The sequence below is a fragment of the Corvus moneduloides genome, chromosome 3 (genome assembly GCF_009650955.1).
Source record: "Corvus moneduloides isolate bCorMon1 chromosome 3, bCorMon1.pri, whole genome shotgun sequence".
Taxonomy (NCBI): Eukaryota; Metazoa; Chordata; class Aves; order Passeriformes; family Corvidae; genus Corvus; species Corvus moneduloides.
The window spans coordinates 34,369,101-34,388,497 of record NC_045478.1 but is presented as its reverse complement, the minus strand read 5'-3'; the positions used below and the strand labels follow the sequence as shown (position 1 = coordinate 34,388,497).

Genomic DNA, 19,397 nt, shown 5'->3' with positions numbered 1-19,397 from the left:
CTGGACTGTAAGAGGGATTATGTCTGAGCAGCAGATAAACAGATTATTCCAGAAACAGACACTGCTCTTTTTTAAAACTTCGTCACTCTTGTCTTACCACTCCAGTTCCCCAGGCTAGAAGTGTGGACGTTGGAGGGGTTCACCCAGCTCTTGCCTTCTGGCACCTGTTGCACTCTGCCTAGTTGCAATTCAATGCAGTCCAAGGCTGGAGACACCTGAAAATTAATAACAAAAAAGACCTTTGGGGATTTTTGTTCTCTAAGAAAACAGAATTCTTCTACTTCACCAAAATATTCTCATTTCCTGCATGACTGGTCTTGAAAACTGAATGATCAATAGACAGCATGCATTTGAAAACTGGATTAATATTTTTGATCATTTGCCTTGCTCTCCAAGTTCAGGGAAGCAGAGGTAAGTTCCTATATTAAAGATTTAGATGAATTTTATATTGCATATGTTGAGAAACAAAATATTTGCAAGATCAAGGGCTTTCACGTTACAGAATTTTTTGTTTAGAATGTGGTGTTTTGACAATTCAACTAGACACACTACGGTTACTGATACTGCTATAAAGCTGAAAAAGAAAACATTGATTTTATTTCTCATGTGTGTTTTGCAGGTTTTACAGTATCTGTAAGAGATGCTATTTAGCTCCATTTTACCTGTATATGTTCTGTTATGAAAAAATATTATTTCTAAAACGAATACATGGAAAGCGAAAAAAGGCTGAAAGATCATCTAAGTTTTGACATGGTTGGTCTTTTATCCCTGAAATGAAGAGAAAGTAGCAAAGTGTATCTCCACATTTACTAGTGAAGACAGTTATTCTCGTTATTAAAAACAACTTCAAAAACTTCTAGATAGAGAGATTCTGGAGGAATACATTGTACCGTCAAATAGACAAGAAATGGCAATACTGGTAAGGATTACTGTAATAATAACTATAAAATTATTTGCAAGAAAATAGAAATACAGGCAACTGCTCTGTACTTAGTACATCAGCTAACTATTGCACTATTTAAAAACATTTAAAAGTTCACAACAATTTTAAAGCTAATTCAACAACAAAAAAGAAAATATGGTGATGTGATTTTCCCTGGTTATTCCCATATTCAATATATTTAGAGCTTTGGGGAATGTATTTAATTTTGGAGGAGGTTTCTCATTAACTTTTCCATCTATGCTTTGATATTTGTATAATTGAATTAAAAGCTAACATTACAACTGCTATGTGTGCCGAAGTCAACAACCTTCTATTTTTATGTCAGACCTGTTAATTAAATGCAAAGAATGCAAAATTATAAAAGAGAAGTCTCCCCAGTGTTATCTAAATATTTTTAGGGAGACAGTATGAAATATAGTCTGCTGTCAATACTGTTTGGAAAGTTTTATTTACACTTTCGGGTTTTTTTTAAGAAATTCCTGCTTTTCTTAAAGAAATACAGAAATACAGGACACAGTTCTTGTATTTCAGTTAAATTATGTAAGTCTTCTCTAGTGGACAATTAAAGTACTGAAAAAATCCTTGGGAAAGTATACTGCATTAGTTAACACTAGAATTATGTTTTGCGGCTCTTTAACTTAACTTTTTATTCTATGCAAGTAGTTTCATTTAATCACTAATGATATTTCGGAAATATCATTAGTGATTAAACGAAACTAAAAAAAAAAAAAAAGAGAGAGAATGATGATACTTCATGTCTGACAAGAAAACAAGTTTTATCAAGATGCATTGCTCTTGCATTTAAGTTGCATATTCTGTGATGGAAAGAGACAGAATGAATTCCAGGCAATTCACGCATGCTTGATGGTGACATTGCAGCCCCTATTTATAATTCCAACTTAGAAAGCAATAGTGGTGAAAGTGGTGTCACATAGTTTCACCTATTGCAAACTGTGATTGCATGTGACAATACATTTTCCATAACAGACCAGCAAAATGATGGGGGGCTATCTTGACAGAGAGGAATACTGAATAACTAGAAATATTCCTTGTCACCAGTTCTATAAAGTACATGTTGTATGCATAAGTGTATAATACTAACTTTTTACTGACATTTAGTCATGCCATACATAATATTTTTAAGCTATGTTATTTCAAATATATGCACACAGATCTCAAAACACTTAATGCTTGTGTTAAGAAACTTCTGTTTCAGAGCAGAGATGCTTCTATGACTTAGCATTAGGGTCAGAAAATATTTTTCAAAAGTACATGGGCTCTCCCAGTAGTCTGAATACTCACATGAATCACTCCTTAGTGCTCCTAGCACAGGTGTTTTGAGACCCCTATGGTCATTCAAATTTGCAGTACATGTAAACTGTGACAGACTAGGCAATAAGAGACTAAGATATAAAATAGCCCCATCTTTAACAAAAAAACAGAGATAATTGCAAAATATTGACAGGGTTAGTCAGTTGATTTTTTTTCCTAATGAAAAAGAAAAACTAAAATTCAAATTCTTTATTTTCTCACATTTATATTTAACAAAAAGTAGGTTAAGAAATATGGAGCTTGCTAAGTAAAGTTTTTTTTGGTCCTTCCTCCTTGTCCCTATTTAAGGACCAAAAGAGTCCTTCTCCCAGCCATTTGGAGGCTCTCCAGGAGCACCTCCAGTTCCACAGTAAACAAACAGGAAACTGTAGGGAGCAAAATAAACACTTTAGAGTTGCAGTGTTTACCTTTGGCCATAATTTTGCCACTGTCCTGACAAAAACTGTCTCTAGCAATGGAAAGGGAAAGTTCGAGGGATCAAAACTTTGTGGCAGCAAAGAATCCATGCACAACGTCTGAATAGTAAACTACTGAACAGACAGACTAAATACCAAAATGCAGAGGAGCTTTGAACTCTCAAAACTATGCCTGGATGCTGGGTACATCCTAGCACTTGATACTGGGAACATAGGGGAGCCAGAGTGCGTTCAAGGCTGTTTTGTGGCATTTTTTATTCAGCAAGCAAATATCCGCTATTTACTCAGCCATTCCTCAGGATACAAAGGCTTTTTGTGTGCTCTGTGAAATCATTTTAATTCATTTTGACTTTCCCCTTCCCGCTAGACTGTTCTAATTCAGCAATAAATGTTTCAGATCTTCATTACTATAATTGCCCTCAAAAAAAAAAGAAAAAATTAAGCAAATTTGTGACAAAGGAAAAGAAAAATCAAAGAATATGAAGTTCCAAACAGAGAAAGAAAACAAGAGATATCTGCTTTTTGCAGTGATATTATCTTCTACTGTCATCCATAAAATAAGAATTATAATGTTAAAGTTGGCTTTCCTGTTTGGGCTTATAAAACTATGAAAAGTAAGTCTTTTCCTTTTTTCTCTCCCTTCTCAAACAAATGTACTACATATGGGGTTTGATCTTTTCTATTTTCCGGCTAAAAGCCAAACTTTAATATAAATACTAGACCATTGTCACTGAATCTTAAAGATTCATTCCAGAAATAGTCCCACCCGTGCCAGAGGGATTAGTGAACTGCATGTGAATGAACAGCAAGATATGTGGGATTTTCCTCAGAAAACACCTGTGGACAAGGTGATCATTATTAATAATCAACAGTTTTCTCCTTCTGCAGGACATTAATTTACAGGCTACAGTAAAATAACTTGGAGTCTTAACCTACTAGAAATCCAGATTCTTCATGTTCATTTCTCAGCTAATTTTGGAAAATTTGTGGTTTGAGCAGTGCACTGGCATGGCCAACACCCATTAGATATTGTAAATATGGTGTTTTCTTTCCAGAAGACAGTTTTTCTTCCCCAAAGGAAAATTCTGTATGCATTCTACTGCATTTTGATGCTTTAAAATATTTTAAATATGTTTTCCTTCCTTTTTTACCTCAGTCTAATCCCTTTGGGACTAAAATTAGTCTTCTGATCATCCTCTGTCACATAATTCTTCCATGTTAATCAGGAATTAGGTGCACTATCCTGTACATTCCATGAGGTTTGTACTTTGTAAGCCCAACTGTGTTTCAATTTCTTCCCCTTTGGAATGTGTGATATTGAATAACACACTTCTCAAAAAGAAAGAAATATCTATCTGCTTTCATATACATGTCTGCTGGCATTTAGTCACTGTCAGTTGCTATTTACTGAACAGAGACTTCAGAACAGTAACCTGTCCAGAAAACATAAGATTAACAATCATCTGGGAGTACCCTGACACCTGCCACAGTGTAGGGGTGTTCATATACCCTTACGTAATTGTAGCCTGCCTTATCATTGTATGCAAGCACACCACCAGTTTTACCTTTCCCAAATACCTGCTCTGACAGAGAACACTATCGTCCTCATTTCACAAAGGCATGAGGACCTGCGGTGTGACACAGAAACTGAAGTCCTGGCTTGTAAGAAGCATTGCAGTCATACACCAGGACAGCAGCAGAGTTTTCTGGGCCGATTCTCAGAGCATCTGCCTGGTTACACAGACATTGGCAAATCAGAAGGGCCCAGACTCACAGCTACATAACTAATTGTGCTTAGGTCATCATGCTTGTCTTTTCATTGATGAGGTTCTGGCTTTTAAATTTCTGCTTCAGTGCAGAGCCAAAATTACCTTCTGACTGGCCACTCAAATGTTCCAATACCTCCCTCAGACTTTACCCAATTTCACGTTGACGATCTTGGTAACCCTGTTACCTGAAATACCAGTTTTAATGGCTGTGTTGCAGGTATACCTTTCATACATATGACTCAGCACAGATCATAGAAACCCCAGCAGTTTCAGGCAGGGAACAGTGATCACTCATCTTTAATTTTGTGATTTCATGATGATGGCACAAAATGTAGCCATTTCTATTCAAGTTATTTTCCCTTTCCTCTTCTCCCTCAAAACTAAATGAATAAGTTGTCATGCTTAGATCAAGAATTGGATTAGGTGTCCTCCAAACCAAACTTGGTCTATGCAGCTTGATACATAACTAAGTTAAGTAAGGTTAAGTGCAAGTCACGCTGTGTCAAAATGTGTTTCAGCCAATTAGCCAGAGACTGTAGATTGTACTGCAGAATGAGTGACCCTAAACTGTGAGGAAAATCAACCAGTTCCACTTACACAAGCTGAAGTAAAGAGATGACACTGGGGCTTCTGGCACCTTTTGATATACCAGACATTCTAGATGCTATCATATGTGAATACAGTTACCTCAATAAACCCATTCTGGACTGCAACTCTTTGACTTATACCATCAAAACTGTTGAAATGTTGACAGGTATGGCAAAGCATCACTGGAACTTGAACTTATGCTGTCTCATTGACTTTCTGAGGGAATGGCTGTACCTCTTGAGAATGACTAATCAGAAAATTAAGAGCAGAGGTGCTCAACTGAGTGTTTTATCACTTCAGACTGGATGCATATGTCTTGGGGTGACTTTATGATGTGTATCCCATATTGCTGCCCTATGCCCAGAAATTAGTTTTTGTGCCTTTCTATGCCTTTAAACTGAGCCTGAGAGGGGGAAAGAAAAACTGAGCAAAACTTTCCCAAAGCAGTTTGCAGCTTGTTCAAGGTCACACAGAGATAGAGACTTTTTTTCCAGCTGTGGCAGGGGAGGTAGGAAGCACCCGGCTTGCTGCTTTCCAGTCAGCTTTTGGCCAGTTTTTCAGTTTCCTTTTCTCCGAAGAGAGACTGAGAGTTGAACTTTTTTGTCCTTCCCTGGAATTTCGGATTTTCTCCCTTTTCTACTGGACTGCTTCAACCTCAGAGCACATCAGGAGGACTTTCCACCGGGCACAGAGGGCCTGGCCCTGGGCCAAGCCTCAGCTCGGAGGAGACCAAAGGGAGGACTCTGACACTTTCCCAGGTTTTTTCTCCACAGCGAGAGATTTTAGTATTTAGCATTACTTTCCTTTTCCCATGTGTTTGTTAAATAAATAGTTTTTATCTCTTTCACTTTCCTTCAAGGAAAATTTATTTGTCCCAAACCTGGTGGGGGAGGGGTGGTTTGTAACCTGCCTTCTCTCAGAGGATATATTTCTAAATTTGGCCAAACCAGCACAGCATCCCTCCAAGAACTACTCAAACATTTAAGTCATTTTCTTACATCTTTTGATATCATATCCATATCAATTAATAGAACAACCTTTCAGGTCAAATGCTTCTAAGATGGCCAAAGAAATACAAATAGGTACTTGCATCATACACGAGCATTAAAACCAGTCATTCTTCAGTGCTGTTTCTAGTCCAGGTTCTGGACTTTAAGCAGACTGTTACAAGATCCACAAATTAGCAACAAAACCATAGATGGCCTTTGATGTTTTTTATGAATTCCAGCAGCAGAAGTTTTTATGAATTCCAGAAGCAGAGTTGATGAATAACAATTTTCACCTTTCTGTCTGAAAGAGAATGTAAAAATTTCTACATTTAACGGGATCTATTACATCTGTGAAAACATGAGTTTCTTACTATGTTTTTTTCAGGTTGCAAGAAAATGTGTCAAAATCATGTTGACTCTAAGATTTCAGCATGTTCAATATTTGTGGTGTGTACAGACAGCATTTATTGTGAATGTGGCTTCATCATTAGTATATGACAATTATATTCACAAAAGCAAGAAAATCTTACCAGTTGCATGTTATGCTTTCTGTTCTCATCTATAATAGGTAGATAATTCGCTACAATTATTTTCCCATGAATTGTATAATTAGTATAATTCAAAGAAGTTACTAAATTATCTCCTCTAGAGAGGGAGAAAAAACTATGTTTGTCTGTTATAAGGCCTACATATAAATTCCATAAAAATTGCTCCAAATTCACAGTAAACAAACAAGATTCTTCCTGAAGTTGGTTATCAATTGTATTTCTCCACTTGGCACAGAAAACCACACAGATATGTATGAGCAGAGGAGGAGGGGAACAGCTGAGGGATTCTGATATCTATTTTAGCTTCCCAGTGTTACCTACTTGCAGAAATTAAATTCTTCACACTTACTGAAATCCAAGAGCACATTGGTTGATGGCACCCATGATCTTTGGCTAAATCAACATTCTGAAAAAGAACCATTACCTAATGCCATCTCCTAGCTTTGAACATAAAACCATTAAAACAAAAAGGTTTGGACCTTTTATTAAAATTTGCACATTTACTAATGTCATTGTTATATATTTCAGAATTTATCACATTCTTCTTCAGATTTATCTCCATACATGTTCTGAGGTGTAGGTTGTTTCATTATAACTAAACATTTAGTATTTTCAACATAAGGATTACAATAGGAATGCATCACAAAGATTCATGGGAGTCTTACCTTATTAGAGGACTGTGTCAACAGAAACCTGATTCTTCACCTTTCATAAACATTTAAACATCATCATGTGTTTCTGATAAGAAGCAGGATTTATGAAAACCCACCATTTTCCTGAATTCTCAAGAAGAAAAATCCCTTGCTATAGATCTAATTTTAAAAACTAACATAGTCTTTAAAAGGTTGAAAATTACAGAACTTACCTTTTAAGCAGAAGCCTGGAACTCCTCTCCTGTGTCATAGAGAGCTTGAATGCAGCTTGTAAATATGTGAAGGTGATGTTTTGTCGTGCTGAATCCAAGCAAGAGATACAGGGATCACGCATATTTTGTCTTCAGTATAAAGTCTCCACTGCACAAGCAGAGCCTGGCACCTCCCTAAAATGTAAATGTGATGCTGAGTCTTGCATAATACAAGATAGTAGGTACAGGAAGGGTTCTATAGTGCTGAGTGTTAGCCATCATCTTTGTGGCACTCGTACAGGAAGTTCACGAATGAACTTTAGACAGCTGGACACAGGATCTTCCAAACTGGAGGCCTGGACTTGCCCCCCATAGATACACAATTGCCACAATTAGAGATCCAGGCCTCATTCCACAGGCAATGTTACTGTTTAGTCACATTTAAGACCGGCATTCACAAAGCCAACATACCAAACAGGAATTACCAAGCTCATCATTGTCCATATTCATTCTGAGAAATTAAAATTACTCACTTTTAATAAATATGTCTTAGCCTTCTTTCCTCTTTTGGAAACAGAAGCATTCTCCTCTGGCCACAAGTCCTCTTCTACTGAAGCTAAGCATCAATGTCAGCTGCTTATCTTTCAGCAAAACTTCCCCACAGTAGTGGATACTGGCCTCTTACTCAGCAGTTCACTGGCTAAGTGCACTAAACGTGAAGGAGTGAGATCCCAAGTGAGTTCCCTGCTGTGTCTCAGCTACCCCAGTCAGAGCTCAGATAACGCCCACCAGGATGTAACAACCATCGTGGCTGAGCCTTTCCTTTCAAAGTTCTTTCACTGTGTACATTGAAAACAGCTCAGTAACATATGGGACGTGAAGATAAGTTCAAGCAAGCCACACAACCTTGGGTTGAAGGGCATTGAGCTCTCAGACTAGACCTGAGTAGATTAAATATTAGTACTAATTTTTCTAGTATGGAATTCCACACTGAATTTTTGAAACTGTGAGCCTTTATAGTTGTGAAAACAAACTTGGAAATGCAATGTAAACACAGTCAAAGTTGCAGTGTCTGACAAAGCACTGGCAAAGCAGCCCTGAACATCAGCAAGAGTACAAGGAAAGGGCCTCCACTTTCACATCTGCATGGGAAGATAGAGATTGCTGCACACAAGATGCAGAAAGCATTTGGTGATAAAGCCATGCCGTATTTTAGCCTGTCCCTGCTCATCTAAGCCCCTTCAAATCCAGCTAGATTCTTCCCATGACAGTGACCTGAGGAAATACGCCATGGAAAAAAAAGATTTTAAAAGGAATAAAGAGAGGACATGTCATGGGCACCCTGTCACTGGCAAGCACCATTAAAATGTGGGATCCTCACTACTGCCATGAATGGAGGAGAGTGCCTCTAGGGAAAGAGCCCAGGCTATTACCTCTCTTTGTACTTTCTGTCCTCCATCTGGTGTTTCCATGGATCAGCCCACTAAGAGATCTCAGGATCAACTTTTCAGGACTAGTCAGCTGTGCTTTTGTTACTGGCTCAATTAGCAACAAAAAGTTGCCCCACTATAAATTTAACTGCAATATGTTTACAGGATCTTTGCCAAATTAACCTTCTTGATAAGCTTTCCTCATTGTATTTCAGCATTTCCCCTTACATAAGCCTTGTCTTTTAATTATTATTTTATTCTGTGGGCAATATGTCTCATTTATCAATCAAACATTCTTCTCTATCCTAAGAACATCCACTGATTTTTCAGACTAATCTGCTTTTTCACACATTTGAAACCTTTTGATGATTTTAATGGTAAACTATTCAGACTTCAACAATTTTGTCACCTCAAATTTTGCTATAAAATCTTTAGTTACCGTATTTTAAATTCTTCTCTTCGTATTCAATAGCATCTAAATTTTCTCCGGTCAAATAAAAATAAACGTTTACTGGCAAAATAATGCTGTAGATAAATGTTCATATCCAGAGATCATCTACAGCGATGAAAAAAACCCAAACTACCAACTCCAAAATTTGAGGCCTTCCAAAACTAGTACTATCAACAGAGAGAAATTAATAAAGTTATATAGAGAAACATCCACTTCATTTACACAAAAAGGTATGAATAAGACCCTCTTGCTCCTATGTTTATAAAAGCAAATTTAAAAAAAAACAAAGCTGACCAATTATCAGAATAACTTTAAACTCTTTTTCTCTAGAATCCATTTCAATAACGATGTACTTTTCCTTTTTTGACATGCAGATTATTAAGAACACATAGGAACTTTTGAAATTTGTTCCTCCTGCCTTGTAATTTTAGTTAGGGTATAAATGTGATAATGCAGGTCTCAAGAGACACAGAGGAGAGGCCTGGCCTAATTTCAAGAATTCAGATTTTTAATATGTGAAGTGAATGCCATTTATCTGCCTGAAACCAAAACCTGAAGAACAGTATTGTGCACTTGAGAGACTGGTATGGATACCAAAGCACTTTGATTAGATCCCATATGAATTAGATTGCTGTATCATATTTTGAAAATTGCTTTATGGTGTTTTGAAAAAAATTTTGTTATCTTTGTCTAAGTTCAGGACTAGAGGTCAGGAACTCCAGAATTTAGTGACAGCTGACAGTGACTCTGTAGATAATTTTGGTTAAACTACCTCAATATTTTTCCTCAAGTATGTCGCCTGGAAAATTTGGACATGGTATAGATTCTTTCATGTGAGAATAAAGGACAGTTAGACATTTGTTTAAGGCATCTTGGAGATTAGCTGAAGTAGAGTAAAGCATTATCAAACTTCTACAGTTATCTGCCCTGCTCTAGAACTATCAAAAAACCCTAAAAAACTTAAACCTTTTAAAAATAAAACTGAAACAGTCACATCTGTCAAACAGCAGGATTAAATAAGAAAAATTCAAATTGGGCAGGGTATATTTATGGTAAACAGTAAATATTTTAATTGCATGCATTTGTATCAGAAAAAATAACTAGGAAAAAATTACAGGAATTACTTATTTCAAGAAAAGTTAATCAGCCTAGTGTTATTGGGATTACTTACATGAGCAAATTATGTACCTGTAGAATTTGCATCACTCCAGTTTATTTGATTACTATGTTGCATAATATAAAGAAAAAGGATCAGCTAATATATATGGATTTGATTCCATAATAGTGTGTATCTTTTTGATTTCTTTTTTTCAACGCAGGATACTGAAATCAAAGCAGCTGAAAAGGTGTAGATGGAGGCATATTTTAGTAAAGTATATGGCTGAAACACCTGTGAGGCTTACGTAAAAATTTCTCAGTTCAGAATTTCTATGATGCAGGGGAAAATGGAGATCTGAAGAATTATGAGGAAATGTTTATACCAGAAGGCAAGTTTTCTTCCATTCACAATCAGCAAATATTGGGAAATTAATATTGGACAATCATGTGGAGACAAAGGCTGATGCTTTCTCCAACTAAAATTTTCTTAAGTTTAGTAAAAAAGTGATTTCAAAGAATTATGATAATAAAGGTTATTCTAGTAAGAGAAATTTACTAACCACAAGATACAAATTAAATTAAACCTATCATAATAGATACACTTTAGAAACAGATTCCTCAAAAAAAAAAAAAAGAAAGAAGAAAAAAAAAAAGAGCATTGAAGGGAAAGAATGAAAAGAAAAAGAATTTACACCCACCCTAAATAGGGTGGCAGAATAGTGCAGCAAACTGAAAGCAGAAAAGAGCTGGTCACTTTCTCAGAATGAAAAGGCCAAATAGGGGCCCTAACAAGGAGACTTTGAAATCATTACAACAATCATTTGAGAAGAATCTCCTTTGTTGGTTTTATGAATAGTATAATTCTTAATTCATGTTAAAGACTTAGAGGTAAATCCTGGAGAAGAAGAAAATCCTTCAAGAAAGGCCTCTGCTTCATACAAAAGCTATCAAAGAGCTTAGTGACAAAATCCTCTGCCCCAGTTGGTCAGGCTGCCTGTGCAGCTGGTCGAGCACAGTTAATACACCTTGTAAAAGGTAATAGACTTACAACTGGCTACTTTCCATGTGGATTTTTGATTCTCTCTTTGAGAGGATTTCATGAATCTGCTTTGAGATTTCAGTGGCATTGGATCTTCTTCTCTCATCCCACACAACATTCAAATAGCTCTATGTCTCAACCGATTCAGTTTGGCCACTTGTGGTTTCTGTTGAACCCAACGCCATGTTTTCACAGGGGAAATTCCTTTTATGCAGTTTATGGTTTGTGACCCGACATTAATGTGGAAATATTACTTCCATGTCATTTAATGTCAAACATCATATGACTGCATCATCATTTTAAATTACCTTGCAACAATTACGCAGTTATAGGGCTGCAGGTCACTGTCTCTGGCACATGTTAAAAAGTAATAACAATCACCTATTGCCTTTGTTTTATAACTTCCTTTCTCTCAGACAATATTCATCACAATCAAGCAGTCAACTTTTTCCATATCAGAATAGCACCTCCCTCAAAATATAGATGTTACTACTATGATTTCTACACAGTAAACATTGAATGTTCATTTGGAAATTAAATAAGAACTGAGACATATACAGATAGACATGCATATATGTGACTGCTGACACACATGGAAGAACATTTCCCATTCTTCATTTCACATGCTATTCTTTTTATAAAAGTATGTTTTTCAATTATTTTTCTCTTATCATTTATCTGCCCACTTTTCTTTAAACATTTAATTAACACAATTCCAAAGTGTCAAGATAAAGTGGTTTTAACCTTCCTTATTTTCTCTTGATTTGCCTAAGAATAGGATAATTAGTGTTTGTTACATGCAGCATGACATTTCTTCTTTCTCCAGCAAACTGATCATTTTTTACTCTTTTTTTTTTTTGATACTGTTACTCCTACTGAACTCTTTCTTTTTTAACCCTGTTATTCCCCTTTATTTTTCCATTAGAAGCTTTTAAACCATTTTTCAAAGTAATTTTTTTATTTGATTCATCAGGATTCAGGAACACACATACTTTGCTTAAAGTTTTTTAATTCTTTAAATTGTCTTCTATTCTGCTTATCATTTTCTTTATTTTTCATCTGTAATTACTGTATCAAATGTATGAAAAGGCAACCAAAATGGGTACTTCCAAATTTGCTTTAACATCTTTATTAACAAGTATATAAAATTTTGGAAGATAATCTAAAAGATACTCATTGCCCTGTCACATGATCCTGCAAAAGGCTGCATTTCAGCTCATTTAAATGTGTCGTTTACATGCTATTTTTACCATTAAGTTTTTTACATTAAATTTAGCTGCTATGTCATGTAATACTACAACAGAAATACTTAGGAAGTGGAACCAGATGGGTCCTGAATTTTTGTGATGGGTGTTCCTATGCTTGAGGTTATTTTGACAGCCTAGAAGCTTTTCCATTTTTCAAAATTGAATAGCTTCGTAAGTAAAATTTAATCCTATGTCTTCAATTCCTAGTCACTGATTTCACTTTTTTCTACTGTAGCTGTTCCACTTTGCCAGGAATATTTAAAGATTTATTGAAATAAGATGCCAGAGCATTCACAACACCTATCATCCAGTTGCAAGCAAACAATCATAGTCTGTTCTGGTTAATACTTCAGTTTATGTGAGGGAAGGACAGAGGAGTGCACTGTAGAGTAAAAGAGAGACTGAAACAGGTCTTTCTTTTCCCAAAGGCAGCAAAACTCCTGCTCAACTTTTGAAAGTTTCAGGGTTTAGTTCTTGGGATAGCTTCAAGATTATAAACCTGATTTAAAGGAAGATGTCCCTTGAAGCCCAAAGGAAAGATAAGATTTTAAAAATTTAAGGTACAACTATTTCTCATTTTACTTATCTGCTAGTGTTCACATTACTTATCACTGTACTGTAAATTTCCCTACAGGGCAATATGCTCACAAATGAGATGCTGTAGCACGAAGTTCAAGCACTTAAGTGTCTTTTGTGGATCTAATCCAAAGTCACTTTTGAAAACGGGATTTAGAGCTTCTGAAACTTTTACCCTGTGTGTCCTGGGGTCACGTGTTGAAATACAAGGGAATTAGTTACCAAGTCACTTGAGCTTCAGTTCCCCCATGTGGTCACAGGCCACTTCTCCTCAGCCCAATAATTCACCCAGTTCATTGACACCACAACAAAAAGAATTCTCAAGGTCATGTCCATTTTCCAGACTTGAACTTGCATTGGATACTTCTGCATAGGCAAAGTGTGTTTATGTACATTCTTATTTTTAATTTTTTACAGAAATTCCTAATAAAATAAACAGTGCTGAAGCCAAACATCTTGCAGTCACCTCAGGGTCAGACAAAACAGAAAAAACGACAAAGTGGTCCAAGATATCAACCATAAGGCGGATATTTGACATGGCAAAACACCGAACAAAGAGGTCATCCTTTTTCTCAACTGGTGTGAAAGTTTGCCCACAAGAATCAGTGAAGCAGATTTTAGCCAGTCACCAAGCTTACTATAGATTAAGAGGTAAGATGATTATTGTAGTATGTACTTCCTCCTTCAAAGTCTTTCCTTTAGTTGAGGAAACACAGTAATTTTCCAGAATCTTGTTCTTCACCTTTAGGCAGTGTATATGCTATTGACTTTATGCCTTATTTTTACATAGATAATCAAATGGTACATGTGCATCAGCAGTGTTCAAGATAGACAGTGACCAGAAGAAAATAAAACAATGCACTCAAAGGACTAATGAACTCAGAGTAATTGCACAGTGTTCTAGCATGGCTGAACATGAAGAACAAATTGTGCTTGCATTAGTATTGAAAGAAGTACCACCTTTCTCAAAAGAGTAGGTACCATCGTTGCTACTCAGAATTAATAGCACCAGTGTAGGACAAGTAATGGAATTATTAAATGGTCATTGCACAAATATGTTGGTGTATCTGTAGTTATATTAAGTCTGTGGCAGTGTTTGTACCTAATAAACACTGAGATAATTGCCAGCAGGTCATGAAAAACACTTAGGGCATAAGAAATATTTGAGACATTTTAAAAATAAGACTTTCTCAACTAGGTCAGTCCTTTCCCAGCTCTTTTTTTTTACTTCCGTTGCCTGTAGAAAGCCTATAGAGTTAGCATTCCAATTTTTGGTTCAATTTCGTCTCTTCCTTTCTCTACCCCTCCCAATCTTTCATTATGGAGCTTTTCCATTTGATATTACAATAATGCATGTATTTGCACTGCAGAGAGACGGTCCAAAGCTAATTCTAAAACCTAGTCATCATTTCTGGGATGCAAGTATCTAAGGCAACATCTACTCCCTAAATCACCTTTGCTTATCTATTTTTTCCTTTATCAGGCACCAACCATCCACATTCATCTGTGTAACCTGGCTGCTCCTCAGCTCTCTTTCAGGGAACCAACTAGTTCCCTCTGAAATGAGACCTGGATGTAGAGCTGCAAAAATTTTACTCCAGCAGCCACTTGCTATAGGCAGCATGGGAGAACTCCACTAAAGTCTGTAGCTATTCCCATAGATATAAAAATATTTGGTATCCATTGCAACATCCAATGGGCATTAAACAGAAATCTGAAATGCATCACAGAGGCTGACCCAAAAAGCATTTCTTAAATAGAAATTAATCCTGCAAGTCCCTGAAACTCCCAGGTTATATCCCAGATAGGGCTGAAAACAAGCTATCCTGAAACAGACAGGTATCATTAACCTGAACTCAAAAACCTGCAACTATGACCCTTTCATTTAAAAAACTGAATATGACAGTACTACCCAGCTTTTTGGAGAGCAGCACAACAGCTGGGATATTGGACACTGTAAGTCTTGTAGTGCAAGAAGCTTTAAACTCATACTCCTTTTTCCCAGCAGTGTCCTACACTTACAAAATTTTCTAAGCAGTTGTCATCCAGTTCTTCAACTGAAACTGGAGTACTTCCCAAAAAGCAAGCAACAAAACATGCCTCTGCATCTGAATAATTTGCACACTCATTCATAATAAGGTGTTTCTGCTCCCTTGAACAATTACATGTTTTCCATTACAACATTCTTCATCAAAACGTCAAAAAATTTTCCTTCAAGGAAAGATCAGAACTTCTGATAAAGACTTCTGCCCTCCCAGTTGAGCATGTAAATTTATCTGATGAAACCGATAAATGAAAAAAAAAATGGACGCTTGAAAATGTGAAAATTCAAGCATCATCCTTGAATCTGTAACCACAGTACCATCCTTCATGAAAAGGTAATCTGGTTGCTGTGCTGGAGCCTTAGAGCCTGTACCCATCTGTGGGACAAATCTTACCTTCATTTTGTTTTGGAGATACACTTTCAGGTCTGTTCTTTTCTGTGTCTAAAGCCTAGGAGATGACCTCCCCAGCTCCAAGTCCCATGACACATTTATAACTCTAATTGCACTGTGGATCATATCAGTCTTCTAGAGAATTTTTCTGTTAAGAAAATTTAGACAATTTTATTCTTTTTTACATATATATGTATTCTCTGCTTCCAGGGATGAGCACACAACACAAAAAAGCTCAGATAAAGGAGCTCAGACAGTTGCTGTTGGATACTTGAGCCTACCGTGACCCTATACCAACTCTGAACTAACACATCACAGCTTAGGTCACCATGAGGATAGTCCCCTATGTGGGGCAAACTGGGAGAACACACTACAATGCCTCCTCAACTGGTCATGTGTCACATTTATCTGGTAACTGGATTACTTATCATCAGATGGTGTATCTTTATTCAGCAGTTACTGCTCAGAAAAACAAATACCAGAGAGTTGCAAGAAAAAAGAGGTAGAAAGTAGCTTTAATTTCTAGTTCGTAATTAATTCATCTCTTCAAAAGACAGCCTGTTCCTTTTTAATAACCTGACCACATCTGCTCCACATGCAGCTGCTCTACTGGGAGGGCAGGTCGTTCCTGAGGTATTATTGAGGGGCCCTAACACAGCTAGGTGAGTACACCCCTACAGCAAGTTTAGAGTATACTTAGAGAAACTGACTGCACTAATTTCAGAGACGCCGATATTTTAGATAATGCAGATAATGAACTCACTCTAAGCCAAAGTAAGTATCAAGTACTGAAAATAAATGTCCCATCTCACAGTAATGAGCTTTGCACAGTAAAGTGCTAAAGGCAACAGCTTTTAAATTACTAGCAAGTTTTGGTTAAAATGGTTTTTCTAATAAGTTTGAAAATCCCCTTCTCTAAAAGCATTTTTAAACAACATTTTGAAGAAGTGTGTTCCTTCATCTTGACTGATGAATGTGTAAATGCCAAACCACTTTTAAAAGGCTTTCAAGTTTACTATTTGGTACAAAGCATCCATCCCCAACCCCTTTCTTCTTACTCAGTCTGCCAGGAAGCTGTGTGGGAAGCCTTTCGTATTTTTCTGGATCGGATTCCTGATACTTCTGAATATCAGAACTGGGTTACTGCCTGCCAGAGGGAAACCTTTTGCATATTCGACATTAGCAAAAACTTCAGCAATTCCCAAGAGCACCTGGAAATAATTCAACGGGTAAGGATTATTGACATTTGTTTAGAAAGTGGGAGAGACTTCCGAGTCCCTCCCCACCTGCATATTTAAGGGCAAAGTATTGCTCAGGAAAAGGAGGGGGCATGTCTTAGAAGAAAAACATAAAATTATAGTAAACAAAAGAGCTAACAGGCTCAATGGTTGGATACACCCACTAGTAAAATGCTGTTTTTCTTAATCTTTTTGCAGCGAGTAAAACATAGAACCTTCCAGGAAAGGTAAGTAGCCCAAGTAGAACCTTGCCACTTGATGTTACTGCCTTCTTTGAAAAGATACGTGTAGATGTGTGTGGATGTGAGCAGATATTCAGATAGCGCTGTGGCGTATTTGGTGTGTGCTGTGAGAGATGTGTATACTGGATGTATCATAGGACAAAGTAATTGAATTACAAATAATAGATGCAGCCAAATGTCTGAGTTACCTGTTCATTTCAAGACACCACTGAACGTTTTCTAAGATTAATGTGAGCATGAAACCCTGACAGAGACATGGCTTTGCATTAGACTGGTGTTGATTGGGAATGTGACAAAAGTTGCTCTAATTCTCAAAAGGAAAGCCAGAGATCTTAATAAAAGTTTAGCTGAGAGGCTACATTAAACAGTAACATGAAAACTCTATACCTTCACTTTAGATTTCTCCTGTATTTTTCTACATCATGACGGTGTTAACTAACGTGATACTTTATTCTATAAACTCCTTGGAAAAATATGCTCCTAGCAATGCTCGGAAGTCTGAGAATGGCAGGATTAAAGCTACCATACTTAACTCTGTTGTTCTGTATATAAATACTATAGTGCAGCCAGACAAATCATAGTCCCCAAGTTCTGATTGATATATTGGTTTTTTCCTTCAGTTTTCTCTGATTTTCAGGCAAATGATCTTTTCCATTCATAGGTTACAGTGTCTCATGATCACAGAGGTCTTATGTATCTTAATTTATTCTCACATGGGAGATCTGACATATTTTTAATAATGTAGGCCCTAATTAAACTCCCCTGTAAGTTCAAAGGGAGGTCTTCTCATTCATCCTATTGCAAGCAGTGGCAGCAAGGCATTAAGTGAAGTGACTGATCTCAGAGTTCTTAGGTTCTTTGTGAACAGTACTGTTTTCCCTAGACACAATTCAGAAGGTGAAATAAATTCTATGAAATTGATTGTATTTTAGCTGGAAATATAGACAGCATTGATTATGCATGGTTGGACTTCATCTTTACTACTGTGTGGCTTAGGAAATATTTTGTATCTTCTATAGCTGTCATGTAGAGAAATCAGTCTCCAATTATAGATACAACACGTAACTAGTTAACATTGTGAAAACATTACAAATACATTAATTCTCATCACAAAAGATATCCAGAGGATGTGGTAAACCAGTTGTCATTCATGTTCTTTATTTATGTTGTTAAACATCTAGGTTGTTCCTGTATAGAGAAGCAGCTCAGACACCTGTTCTATGATACAAGATTTATGCTGTCTCAGTGAACACCACACTACACATTTGCAGTGCCCTTAGTTCTTTCACTCATACCAGTTTCACAAATACTCCATCTGTATGCACTGTAGAAAATTTGAGGAATTATACTTCACTCCCCAAATTCATGACAGAAAACTCTCAAAATGTCTCTTAGACGATTCTTTTCTAAGAACCTAAATTTTCCCAAAAGCTACAAATTAATAACAATTTGGTTTCAAGGCTATAGAATAATTTCCATTCTAAGTAGAAGAATCTTTAACATATCTATTTATTTTAAAATGTACTTACAGATAGATATTATTGCTGATTTTCAGGCAAGATAACAGCAGCTATTAAAAATGTATTCATCACCACAAGACTGTAAAACTCAAAACAGAAAATAATTATCAACAAAACCAAATCCTGTGATACATCATACCCCCCATATTCTTACTTGAGTTTTTAGCTGTCTTCCTTGGGGGTCATGGTAGGCATTAACCCATGAATATTACATCCAGAAGCAAACATTAACATTTCTGCATCTCAAAATAATCTGGATTCAGGAATCCGATTTGATACTATCATTATTTGGAGGCATCCTTATGGTATTATAATGCAGGCTGACAACTGAAAAATAACCCCACCCACTATTTTCTCACACCACACCATATGAAACACACCTAGAACCTGAAATGTCCATTGGCCCTAAAATTAGAAGAATCCCAAAGCTCTCACTTAACTACCTTGATAGGATGAGAAATAGCAAAGGAGACAAAGGTTGATTTAGATGATGTACAAGAAGTCTTGCTTCCATTTTACGCAGGGATCAACCCTTCATTGACTTCAAGGAGTAAAAAAAAAAAAAAATAGATGCAGTGCATTGATTTAATCTCTGTGATTCCACCCCTCTGGTGGCATTGATGCAATCTGTCACAAAACCTCATGAGCAGATTCCTGACTTTTCCACAGGTCACAAAACATTCTATTAGTGA

The 19,397-nt window shown here is 36.5% G+C and overlaps 1 protein-coding gene across 6 annotated transcripts in view; it reads left to right on the top strand.

The window, feature by feature from the left end:
- Positions 1-53: 53 nt before the first annotated feature.
- The window catches only part of IMPG1 (interphotoreceptor matrix proteoglycan 1), a 71,708-nt gene continuing 52,364 nt past the window's right edge, over positions 54-19,397 (top strand). For 2 of the 6 annotated variants that reach the window (XM_032104859.1, XM_032104857.1), the window contains exons 1-4: positions 54-411; positions 13,688-13,921; positions 16,768-16,934; positions 17,142-17,170. In XM_032104859.1, the coding sequence (XP_031960750.1) occupies positions 345-411; positions 13,688-13,921; positions 16,768-16,934; positions 17,142-17,170 (497 nt within the window). In that variant the 5' untranslated portion in view covers positions 54-344. The remainder of the gene's footprint in view (positions 412-13,687; positions 13,922-16,767; positions 16,935-17,141; positions 17,171-19,397) is intronic. The other 4 variants (XM_032104862.1, XM_032104861.1, XM_032104856.1 and 1 more) reach the window with 3 other exon arrangements.